Raw genomic sequence first — 13,214 nt, 5'->3', positions numbered from 1 at the left:
GGAAATCCTTAAACATGTTACATGGAGAGCATGACCTGCTTTCCTTCATGTTACACTATTCCACACTTTGCCTAAGTCACAGAATGCCTGAGGTCCTCTCAGGGGTCGTATGACATGAGCGACTTGATGATAAACTACTATTTATTGTAGAAACTGTGTCCCCGAAAACATAGCCTCATCTACAACTTTTGTTTACGTATATCTGAGCCGAGGTACAGCCCCTTGCGGTAAGCATAGAGGTAAGTTCATGTTGCGTCTGCCTACCTCTTTGTGTTGTCCGTTCCCCGCCTTGTTCCCCCTGAACCCCCCTAATCATTCCTCGAAAAATCTGTCTTTATGCTTAAAGCGGAATGAAACACAGCATTTCTTTTTATTATTATTTACAGCATATTATATACTACCACCATTTTTTTTTACTAGAACAGCAGTCAAAGGGTTAAACACAGGATTTACAAGCTCAGTGCAGAGAAAGCTGGACACATCCGAACTGGAGATAATGTTATCTTGTGTTTACTTAATTGTATCAAGTAAGGAATGTGACACATTCTCTGACACTGCAGACTCTCCTGAACACAGAGAGACACTCAGAAAGCATTTCTCCGTACAATACAATATGAAAACACGTTATAAATAAAATCCAAAGTCCGCTCTCAGAGCAAATAAAGTGTATTTTGGGAACTTTTAATTTCTAAATAATTCATAATGCTTATGCACAAATGCAAATATGATATGCGTATGGCATATAAACAGTAGGAAAACTTGTTTCTATTGAATATTATGTCAGGGTTTTATACCGCTTTAAGTCACATTTTCAGATAGGAAGAGACAGGCTTTATGCAATGTTCCCTCCCACTTCCCTCCTCTTCTCCGCCCCTAGATGATGGGAGGGAACATTGGCAGAAGCCGTCTCTTTCTGTCTGAATTTAGCGGAAAGTCATTGTTTCGAGGTGTTATACGGGGACTGGGGTGAATGAGGAGAGGAAGGGACAATGTGCAGAGGTGAATGAATCCCACATGGACACAGCTCTGTGCTTACCTTACATAGCTTTGCTTTGGCTCAGCTGAGTGCAGTGCCCGATCGCCGCCGCTACCCGCCGATCCGCCGCTATACGCGTCGCCGCAGCCGCGCTCCCCCCCCCCCCCAGACCCCGTGCGCTGCCTGGCCAATCAGTGCCAGGCAGCGCTGTGGGGTGGATCGGAGTCCCCTTTGACGTCACGACGTCGGTGACGTCATCCCGCCCCGTCGCCATAGCGACGGGGGAAGCCCTCCAGGAGATCCCGTTCTTTGAGGCTGGGGGGATGCCGCTGAGCAGCGAGACCTCGTCTCGCTACATGAAAAAAAAAAAAATTAAAAAACGTATTTGCTGCCCCCTGGCGGATTTTGACAAAACGCCAGGAGGGTTAAACGATAAATGTGAGGTATTACTGGGAATAAGGTTAGCAAGCAGTAGAGGAACAGTCATGGGACTTGTTGTTACAGTGTATGGATGATAGCCTATTGCTTTGTATTGTGATTCTGGTTTCCTTTGCTATTTAATAATACAGATTGCAGGGAGGCTGATAACTTATGGCTTCCATTGGCAAATTTAAGAGCACAGGTTTCTGACTAAATGTATGGTTTGTGTGGATCAGTATTATTCATTCATTATTTCATTACAATTCTATACTCTGGGTCTTACTACAGACTGGAGGTTCTTAAAGGACCTCTGAAGTGAGAGGTATATGGAAGCTGCCATACTTATTTCCTTTGAAACAATACCAGTTGCCTGGCTGATCTATTTGGCTGCAGCAATGTCTGAATAACCCCAGAAACAAGCATGCAGCTAATCTTGTCAGATCTGACAATGTCAGAAACACCTGATCTGCTGCATGCTTGTTCAGGGGCTATGGCTAAAAGTATTAGAGGCAGAGGACCAGCAAGATGGCCAGGCAACTGGTATTGCTTAAAAGAAAATAAATATGGCAGCCTCCGTATACCTCTCTCTTCAGTTGTCCTTTAACTGAAGGGTTCTGAGCTGTGATGTCTGCAGCAGCATTCAGCCAATAAATACACTTATTAGCAGGAAAGTAAGTGGTGATGGCCTAAGGACAAAAAGAAGGGACACCTAGGGCCCCTGAGCAATTCACTTTTTCACCTGAGTTTTCTCTTAGATTTTTCATCTTCAGTTTATAATGGCTTTTCAGCTCTCTGCAGTTCTCAAAATATCAAAAGGAGGTGAAAAAGTCCTGTCAGAATGATTCCGAGTATTTTCTTGCTGGTAGTTGAGGCATTTTCTTTCTAAGGGTTAAAAATATCACCTAGGAGGAAACTTAGGAGATATAGTGAATGACGTTTAGGCCCAGGAGCCCGATGGTGCAGCATCAATAGGAGTGGTAGTAGCTGTAAACTGTCAATGTATACTCACCAGGGTGGGATGCAAATCCTGGCAACCACCGCTAGAACCTGCAGGGAATTATCCATCCCCGCTCAGTATTCTCGATCTGTACAAAGGATTGATTGGTCTCTTTCCTCAGGGTGGGAAAAAACTAAAATCGATTACCTCCTAGTGAAGGGTAAAACCACCAATAACCACAAGGGTGGAGGCGATGGGGCAAATAGTAACATTCCAAGAGTAAAAAGGAGAGGCAATTTCTTACGTCTGAAGAATATTTCCAGTTTTACTGGAAATACTATTATTTCAGCAGAATAGTAAGACAACACGTTCTGTGGGTTCTTGCCCGCTTCCTCAGGTCAGTTCAGAATCAGAAAGTGCCTTCTGTTTTGGCTGTCATGAGTATGAGCTCATCTATAAGATATAGAGGCATTCATTACTGCCAAAACAGAAGGCACTTTCTGATTATAAACTGACCTGAGGAAGCGGGCAAGAACCCACGAAACACATTGTCTTAATATTGTGCTTAAAGAGACTCCGTAACAAAAATTGCATCCTGTTTTTTATCATCCTACAAGTTCCAAAAGCTATTCTAATGTGTTCTGGCTTACTGCAGCACTTTATACTATCACCATCTCTGTAATAAATCAATGTATCTTTCCCCTGTCAGACTTGTCGGCCTGTGTCTGGAAGGCTGCCAAGTTCTTCAGTGTTGTGGTTCTGATATGAACTCCCCCTTCCAGGCCCCTCCATGCACACTGCCTGTGTATTATTTAGGATTAGAGCAGCTTCTCTCTTCTCTCTTATCTTTTACAAGCTGGATAAATCGTCCTCTGAGCTGGCTGGGCTTTCAAATACTGAAGAATTACAGACAAGGGCAAAGCTGTTTGCAGGAAGAAACAAGCAGCCTGAAACTTCAGTGCATGAGAACAGGGGGAAAGAAACACACAAATGATCTCTTGAGATTCAAAAGGAAGGCTGTATACAGCCTGCTTGTGTATGAATGTATTTTCTATGTGTGGACATACTGTACATCAACCTACTTCCTGTTTTGGTGGCCATTTTGTTTGTTTATAAACAAACTTTTTAAAACTGTTTTTAACCACTTTTAATGCGGCGAGGAGCGGCGAAATTGTGTCAGAGGGTAATAGGAGATGTCCCCTAACGCACTGGTATGTTTACTTTTGTGCGATTTTAACAATACAGATTCTCTTTAAAGAGACACTGAAGTGAAAAAAAAAATGATGAGATTATGATTTGTATGTGTAGTACAGCTAAGAAAAAAAACATTAAGATCAGATACATCAGTCTAATTGTTTCCAGTACAGGAAGAGTTGAGAAACTCCAGTTGTTATCTCTATGCAAAAAAGCCATTAAGCTCTCCGACTAACTTAGTTGTGGAGAGGGCTGTTATCTGACTTTTATTATCTCAACTGTAATTGAACTGTTTACTTTTCCTCTGCCAGAGGAGAGGTCATTACTTCACAGACTGCTCTGAAAGACTCATTTTGAATGCTGAGTGTTGTGTAATCTGCACATATTATAGAATAATGCAATGTTAGAAAAAACACTATATACCTGAAAATAAAAATATGAGAATATTTTCTTTGCTGCTAATCTTCTAGTAATTATTCATAGTACACAACCAATTCATTATATCATATATATTTTTTTCGCTTCAGTGTCTCTTTAAATAATACTATTTCCAGTAACACTTGTTTTCTTCTTCTGGAGAGGTCAGACATTGATTCTCCTTTCATTTTAATATTTGAATTTCTCTATTTTCTCTGTGCGCCTCCACACATGTTAGTAGCGGTCTCATGGATCTCAGTCTGGCCAGAAGCTGTCCAGTCTCATGGGGGATTCAGTGTAAAGCTTTGGGAAGACGAAGTTCTCCTGAACCGTATCTTAAGGAATCCCACAGTGCCCCTAAACACAGCTGATCATTGCTGGGGTTCAGTGTTTGCTCATGCTCACTGCAAGTTTAGGTCATTTACATATTCTTCTCACTCATATTTGTCCTTCATTTTCAGCAAATGACGAGTGAGGAGAGGAAGATAATAAAGCACTTAGAGAAGTGCGAATTCACCGAGATCCACAAGTATTTCTATGATAAGAACGAGGCCAGAAAGGCGTTACCTAAAGAGGAGAAACAGGTGAGAGCGGCGCATGCCGTTCTATTGGGAGCGGCGCATTCCTCCCGTTGTTCCATAGAGAGTGGCGCATGCTTCCCGTTGTTCCATAGAGCGGTGCATGCCTCCCACTGTTTCATAGAGCGGTGCATGCCTCCCGCTGTTTCATAGAGCGGCACATGCCCCCCGTTGTTCCATAGAGAGGCGCATGCCTCCCGTTGTTCCATAGAGAGTGTTGTATGCCTCCCGTTGTTCCATAGAGAGTGTTGCATGCCTCCCGTTGTTCCATAGAGTGTTGCATGCCTCCCGTTTTTCCATAGAGAGCGGCGCATGCCTCCCATTGTTCCATAGAGCAGCGCATGCCTCCCGTTGTCCCATAGAGAGCGGTGCATGCCTCCAGTTGTTCCATAGAGAGCGGCTCATGCCTCCCGTTCCATAGAGAGTGGCGCATGCCTCCCGTTGTTCCATAGAGAGTGGTGCATGCCTCCCGTTGTTCCCTAGAGAGCGATGCATGCCTCCAGTTGTTCCATAGAGTGGTGCATGCCTCCCGTTGTTCCATAGAGAACAGCGCATGCCTCCCGTTGTTCCATAGAGAACAGCGCATGCCTCCCGTTGTTCCATAGAGAACGGCGCATGCCTCCCGTTGTTCCATAGAGAACGGCGCATGCCTCCCATTGTTCCATAGAGTGGCGCATGCCTCCCATTGTCCCATAGAGAGTGGTGCATGCCTCCCGTTGTTCCATAGAGAGTGGTGCATGCCTCCCGTTGTTCCATAGAGAGTGGTGCATGCCTCCCGTTGTTCCATAGAGAGTGGTGCATGCCTCCCGTTGTTCCATAGAGAGTGGTGCATGCCTCCCGTTGTTCCATAGAGAGTGGTGCATGCCTCCCGTTGTTCCATAGAGAGTGGTGCATGCCTCCCGTTGTTCCATAGAGAGTGGTGCATGCCTCCCGTTGTTCCACAGAGAGCGGCGCATGCCTCCCGTTGTTCCACAGACAGCGGCGCATGCCTCCCGTTGTTCCACAGAGAGCGGCGCATGCCTCCCGTTGTTCCATAGAGAGGGGCGCATGCCTCCCGTTGTTCCACAGAGAGCGGTGCATGCCTCCCGTTGTTCCACAGAGAGCGGTGCATGCCTCCCGTTGTTCCACAGAGAGCGGTGCATGCCTCCCGTTGTTCCACAGAGAGCGGTGCATGCCTCCCGTTGTTCCACAGAGAGCGGTGCATGCCTCCCGTTGTTCCATAGAGAGCGGTGCATACCTCCCGTTGTTCCATAGAGAGCGGTGCATGCCTCCCGTTGTTCCATAGAGAGCATGCCTCCCGTTGTTCCACAGAGAGCGGTGCATACCTCCAGTTCAATGCACAGGACATTATACAGTGTTTCATGCTGCTGTTTTTCACAGATGATTGTTGATTGAGACTCTATTTGTTTCCCCACCAGAAACTGAAAGAGGAGTCTAATAAGCTGCAGGAAGAGTATGGTTACTGTACTCTGGACGGTCATCGAGAAAAGATCGGGAATTTCAAAACGGAACCTCCGGGCCTCTTCCGAGGGAGAGGGGACCACCCCAAAATGGGAATGCTGAAGTTGAGAATTATGCCGGAGGACGTCATCATAAACTGCAGCAAGTGAGTGACTGCTTCCTGTAATAACCGCCCAGAAGCAGGAGCCGTGCTGTCACCAGATACACGTATGTGAGATATAATAACCTGCAGCCAGTGACCGCTGCCCAGACTGCTTCCTGTAATAACCGGCTAGAAGCAGGAGCTTTGCTGTCACCAGATACACGTATGTGAGATATAATAACCTGCAGCCAGTGACCGCTGCCCAGACTGCTTCCTGTAATAACCCGCCTAGAAGCAGGAGCTGTGCTGTCACCAGATACACGTATGTGAGATATAATAACCTGCAGCCAGTGACCGCTGCCCAGACTGCTTCCTGTAATAACCACCTAGAAGCAGGAGCCGTGCTCTCCTCAGATGCACGTATGTGAGATATAATAACCTGCAGCCAGTGACCACTGCCCAGACTGCTTCCTGTAATAACCGCCTAGAAGCAGGAGCTGTGCTTTCCTCAGATACAAGTATGTTAGATATAATAACCTGCAGCCGGTGACCGCTGCCCATACTGCTTCCTGTAATAACCGCCCAGAAGCAGGAGCCGTGCTGTCACCAGATACACGTATGTGAGATATAATAACCTGCAGCCAGTGACCGCTGCCCAGACTGCTTCCTGTAATAACCGCCTAGAAGCAGGGGCCGTGCTCTCCTCAGATACACGTATGTGAGATATAATAACCTGCAGCCAGTGACCGCTGCCCAGACTGCTTCCTGTAATAACCCGCCTAGAAGCATGTGATGTGCTCTCCTCAGATACATGTATGTGAGATATAATAACCTGCAGCCAGTGACCGCTGCCCAGACTGCTTCCTGTAATAACCGCCTAGAAGCAGGAGCCATGCTTTCCTCAGATACACGTATGTGAGATATAATAACCTGCAGCCAGTGACCGCTGCCCAGACTGCTTCCTGTAATAACCGCCTAGAAGCAGGAGCCGTGCTCTCCTCAGATGCACGTATGTGAGATATAATAACCTGCAGCCAGTGACCGCTGCCCAGACTGCGTCCTGTAATAACCACCTAGAGGCAGGAGCTGTACTTTCCTCAGATACACGTATGTGAGATATAATTACCTGCAGCCAGTGACCGCTGCCCAGACTGCTTCCTGTAATAACCCGCCTAGAAGCAGGAGCCGTGCTGTCACCAGATACACGTATGTGAGATATAATAACCTGCAGCCAGTGACCACTGCCCAGCTTGCTTCCTGTAATAACCCGCCTAGAAGCAGGAGCTGTGCTGTCACCAGATACATGTATGTGAGATATAATAACCTGCAGCCAGTGACCGCTGCCCAGCTTGCTTCCTGTAATAACTGCCTAGAAGCAGGAGCCGTGCTTTCCTCAGATACACGTATGTGAGATATAATAACCTGCAGCCAGTGACCACTGCCCAGCTTGCTTCCTGTAATAACTGCCTAGAAGCAGGAGCTGTGCTGTCACCAGATACACGTATGTGAGATATAATTACCTGCAGCCAGTGACCGCTGCCCAGACTGCTTCCTGTAATAACCGCCTAGAAGCAGGAGCCGGGCTTTCCTCAGATACATGTATGTGAGATATAATAACCTGCAGCCAGTGACCGCTGCCCAGACTGCTTCCTGTAATAACCGCCTAGAAGCAGGAGCCGTGCTCTCCTCAGATACACTTATGTGAGATATAATAACCTGCAGCCAGTGACCGCTGCCCAGATTGCTTCCTGTAATAACCCGCCTAGAAGCAGGAGCCGTGCTTTCCTCAGATACACGTATGTGAGATATATTAACCTGCAGCCAGTGACTGCTGCCCAGACTGCTTCCTGTAATAACCCGCCTAGAAGCAGGAGCCGTGCTGTCACCAGATACACGTATGTGAGCTATAATAACCTGCAGCCAGTGACCGCTGCCCAGATTGCTTCCTGTAATAACCCGCCTAGAAGCAGGAGCCGTGCTTTCCTCAGATACACGTATGTGAGATATAATAACCTGCAGCCAGTTACTGCTGCCCAGACTGCTTCCTGTAATAACCCGCCTAGAAGCAGGAGCCGTGCTCTCCTCAGATACACGTATGTGAGATATAATAACCTGCAGCCAGTGACCACTGCCCAGACTGCTTCCTGTAATAACCGTGTAGAAGCAGGAGCCGTGCTGTCACCAGATACACGTATGTGAGATATAATAACCTGCAGCCAGTGACCGCTGCCCAGACTGCTTCCTGTAATAACCCGCCTAGAAGCAGGAGCCGTGCTTTCCTCAGATACATGTATGTGAGATATAATAACCTGCAGCCAGTGACCGCTGCCCAGACTGCTTCCTGTAATAACCACCTAGAAGCAGGAGCCGTGCTTTCCTCAGATACACGTATGTGAGATATAATAACCTGCAGACAGTGACCGCTGCCCAGACTGCTTCCTGTAATAACCGCCTAGAAGCATGTGCTGTGCTTTCCTCAGATACACGTATGTTAGATATAATAACCTGCAGACAGTGACCGCTGCCCAGACTGCTTCCTGTAATAACCCGCCTAGAAGCATGTGATGTGCTTTCCTCAGATACACGTATGTTAGATATAATAACCTGCAGCCAGTGACCGCTGCCCAGACTGCTTCCTATAATAACCCGCCTAGAAGCGGGAGCCGTGCTTTCCTCAGATACATGTATGTGAGATATAATAACCTGCAGCCAGTGACCGCTGCCCAGACTGCTTCCTGTAATAACCGCCTAGAAGCAGGAGCCGGGCTTTCCTCAGATACATGTATGTGACATATAATAACCTGCAGCCAGTGACCGCTGGCCAGACTGCTTCCTGTAATAACCGCCTAGAAGCGGGAGCCGTGCTTTCCCCAGATACACGTATGTGAGATATAATAACCTGCAGCCAATGACCGCTGCCCAGACTGCTTCCTGTAATAACTGCCTAGAAGCAGGAGCTGTGCTTTCCTCAGATACACGTATGTGAGATATAATAACCTGCAGCCAGTGACCGCTGCCCAGACTGCTTCCTGTAATAACCGCCTAGAAGCAGGAGCCGTGCTTTCCTCAGATACACGTATGTGACATATAATAACCTGCAGCCAGTGACCACTGCCCAGACTGCTTCCTGTAATAACCGCCTAGAAGCAGGAGCCGTGCTCTCCTCAGATACACGTATGTGAGATATAATAACCTGCAGCCAGTGACCGCTGCCCAGACTGCTTCCTGTAATAACTGCCTAGAAGCAGGAGCCGTGCTGTCACCAGATACATGTATGTGAGATATATTAACCTACAGCCAGTGACCGCTGCCCAGACTGCTTCCTGTAATAACCCGCCTAGAAGCAGGAGCTTTGCTGTCACCAGATACATGTATGTGAGATATAATAACCTGCAGCCAGTGACCGCTGCCCAGACTGCTTCCTGTAATAACTGCCTAGAAGCAGGAGCCGTGCTGTCACCAGATACATGTATGTGAGATATAATAACCTGCAGTCAGTGACCACTGCCCAGACTGCTTCCTGTAATAACCGCCTAGAAGCAGGAGTCGTGCTGTCACCAGATACATGTATGTGAGATATAATAACCTGCAGCCAGTGACTGCTGCCCAGACTGCTTCCTGTAATAACCCGCCTAGAAGCAGGAGCCGTGCTTTCCTCAGATACACGTATGTGAGATATAATAACCTGCAGCCAGTGACCGCTGCCCAGACTGCTTCCTGTAATAACCCGCCTAGAAGCAGGAGCCGTGCTTTCCTCAGATACACATATGTGAGATATAATAACCTGCAGCCAGTGACCACTGCCCAGACTGCTTCCTGTAATAACCACCTAGAAGCAGGAGCCGTGCTTTCCTCAGATACACGTATGTGAGATATAATAACCTGCAGCCAGTGACCGCTGCCCAGACTGCTTCCTGTAATAACCACCTAGAAGCAGGAGCTGTGCTTTCCTCAGATACACTTATGTGACATATAATAACCTCCAGCCAATGACCGCTGCCCAGACTGCTTCCTGTAATAACCACCTAGAAGCAGGAGCCATGCTTTCCTCAGATAAAAGTATGTGAGATATAATAACCTGCAGCCAGTTACTGCTGCCCAGACTGCTTCCTGTAATAACCGCCTAGAAGCAGGAGCTGTGCTTTCCTCAGATACACGTATGTGAGATATAATAACCTGCAGCCAGTGACCGCTGCCCAGACTGCTTCCTGTAATAACCGCCTAGAAGCAGGAGCTGTGCTTTCCTCAGATACACGTATGTGAGATATAATAACCTGCAGCCAGTGACCACTGCCCAGACTGCTTCCTGTAATAACCGCCTAGAAGCAGGAGCCGTGCTGTCACCAGATACACGTATGTGAGACATAACCTGCAGCCAGTGACCGCTGCCCAGACTGCTTCCTGTAATAACCGCCTAGAAGCAGGAGCTGTGCTTTCCTCAGATACATGTATGTGAGATATAATAACCTGCAGCCAGTGACCGCTGCCCAGACTGCTTCCTGTAATAACCCGCCTAGAAGCAGGAGCTGTGCTTTCCTCAGATACATGTATGTGAGCTATAATAACCTGCAGCCAGTGACCGCTGCCCAGACTGCTTCCTGTAATAACCACCTAGAAGCAGGAGCCGTGCTTTCCTCAGATACACGTATGTGAGATATAATAACCTGCAGCCAGTGACCGCTGCCCAGACTGCTTCCTGTAATAACCGCCTAGAAGCAGGAGCTGTGCTTTCCTCAGATACACGTATGTGAGATATAATAACCTGCAGCCAGTGACCACTGCCCAGACTGCTTCCTGTAATAACCGCCTAGAAGCAGGAGCCGTGCTGTCACCAGATACACGTATGTGAGACATAACCTGCAGCCGGTGACCGCTGCCTGTCAGGAACCGGCCCGCGGCACGCCTGCGTATACGGTTCCCGACTGCGGGTTTGACCAGATCAAGCGGGGAACAGCCTTATTCAAGCTACAGACAAGGCTGGGACCCCTCAAACGCTCCTTACTGCCACCACTAGCTGTTGCTAGAAACGTCCACTCTGCGGTCGAGTGCTCATGCAATCCGCGTTTTCGTATTCGGGTCAACTTTTCGCTTAAGGCCGATTACGGGAACGCCACGCACACACACGCACAATTGCAATCTTACACTGTAGTGAAGCAAAACCATTAACAGTCGTTCCGAACGATACTGTCAGCAACTCTGCTGTCGAGCTACTCGCACTGGCGTTTTCGTACGTTGGGTCAGCTGCGCGCTTTGGCCGTTTGACAAACGCCCCACACACAATGCAATTACAATCTTATACGGTAGTGTCGCTCAATCATACAATCAGGCACGAACTTAGTTACACTTCAGTCTCTTCTGGGCTATGAGTGTTAGTTTAGTACAGCAGAAGTCACTTATTAAATAACGATTTAATATTCCAGAGAAAAAATGGAACAATGCAGAAAATAATATATACAAAAGATGTACAAAAACAAAGTAAAAAAGTTACAAAGTAAAAGTTACAAGATACACACAAGGTGATTTGCTTACCAAATAAACCAGGGATCAAGATAGAAGAACCTTGGACTTGGGTTTTGTGGACGGACACAGTTCTGGTTGGACCAGGAGTCACTTAGCTTCAGCTACCGTCAGGAGTGGACTGATTTTAGGTATCTGCCTCCTGCCTTTTATGCTGGAATATTTGCCTTGAGGCTGCAAGCCTGTTTGGATGGGGGGAACTAGTTTTAATTACATCCTCAGACATAATTTGATTCCCAGAGATCTACTTCCACATGTAAAAAGTGTATTATAGCACACACACAACAAAAGCCTTCCTTACTCCCGATACAGGTGACAACACATGGGTGACATTATTTCCTAGCATATCAAAGGGAAGGATTTGACTGGCTATTGAATAAGTAGTTTTCTCCTTGTCAGGGGCTAGCAAATCCATTTAGCATTCCCTGCTCCTAAGAGTCCCCTAATTAGCAGCAGACAATGATAGTTAATTCACATGTATATTCAGACTCTGGGAAGCTAGCTGCCACCTTCAAAGCCAGGCTGGCTGACATCTGAAGTACACGGCAGACAGGAAAATGAAAAAATATGGCTTCGGTGCGATACCATACGGCGGCTATATTCTGCATATTACCGTACATATCATCCTCACCCCAATATATCCTAACACTGCCCAGACTGCTTCCTGTAATAACCGCCTAGAACCAGGAGCCGTGCTTTCAGCAGATAGTGTCCTCCCCAGGCTCTTTTAGGCGGGTGCTCCACCCGGCTAGTTTTGGTGAGCACCCGGCTGTCATCGGCTCATCTCCTTCTCTGCTGTGAGCAGAGTTGTGCAGAGAAGCACTGGCCCTGCATTCTATCATCTCGCCCCAACCAGCTACTTTTTCATGCCACCTGGCTGGTGGGTCTGCTTCCTGTAATACCATGTGAAGAGAGTTCAGGAGCTTGACAGCCGAGGGGAAAAAACTGTTTCTATGCCTTGAGGTTCTGTTGGAGATGGACTGACTGTAGAAGTGGTAGCTTGGATGTGGGGGAATCGTTGGCGATCCTCAGTGCTCAGGAGCGCAGTGTGGAGTTGTAGTGGCGGTCGAGTGGGGGGTGGGGTATCCCGATTATCCTCTCCGCTGATCTGATGACCCTCTGAAGTTAGTATCTGTCGCTGGTAGAGGAGTCGGTGTACCAGACCAGGATGGAGGAGCAGAGGGCAGACTCAATGGTGGCGGTGTAGAAGCTCCTGGCCCATACCAGACTTCGGAGAAGGAACGTTGGGCAGACAGTTGTTGGAGGAATCCTTTTTAGTTGTAGGAACAGTAGTGTACGTTACTGCAAATCATAACCTGCTTATTTCTGTGAACGCGGCCAGACCTGACGTCTCATCACTAGGCAATGTAATGTGAGCTCTGGAATAATAGATCATTGTAATTGTCTTCCCAGAGAATCCAAGGTTCCCGAGCCCCCTGCTGGCCACAGGTGGAAGGAAGTGCGCTGTGATAACACCGTCACCTGGCTGGCTTCCTGGACAGAGAACATCCAGGGGGCCATCAAGTACATCATGCTGAACCCCAGCTCCAAGCTCAAGGTGAGGGGCCCATTCTAAGAGCCAGATCAATGGATTACAGGTACTCCCCGCTTCACAAGAGATTATATTATTAT

At 47.7% G+C, this 13,214-nt stretch overlaps 1 protein-coding gene across 9 annotated transcripts in view; it reads left to right on the top strand.

Moving 5' to 3' along the window:
- The window catches only part of LOC137519277 (DNA topoisomerase I, mitochondrial-like), a 194,147-nt gene that overhangs the window by 94,459 nt on the left and 86,474 nt on the right, over positions 1-13,214 (top strand). For all 9 annotated transcript variants that reach the window (XM_068238193.1, XM_068238191.1, XM_068238188.1 and 6 more), the window contains 3 exons: positions 4,406-4,528; positions 5,941-6,128; positions 12,996-13,140. In XM_068238193.1, the coding sequence (XP_068094294.1) occupies positions 4,406-4,528; positions 5,941-6,128; positions 12,996-13,140 (456 nt within the window). The remainder of the gene's footprint in view (positions 1-4,405; positions 4,529-5,940; positions 6,129-12,995; positions 13,141-13,214) is intronic.

This window comes from Hyperolius riggenbachi, chromosome 5 (genome assembly GCF_040937935.1).
Source record: "Hyperolius riggenbachi isolate aHypRig1 chromosome 5, aHypRig1.pri, whole genome shotgun sequence".
Taxonomy (NCBI): domain Eukaryota; kingdom Metazoa; phylum Chordata; class Amphibia; order Anura; family Hyperoliidae; genus Hyperolius; species Hyperolius riggenbachi.
This window is presented reverse-complemented; position numbering and strand designations above follow the sequence as displayed.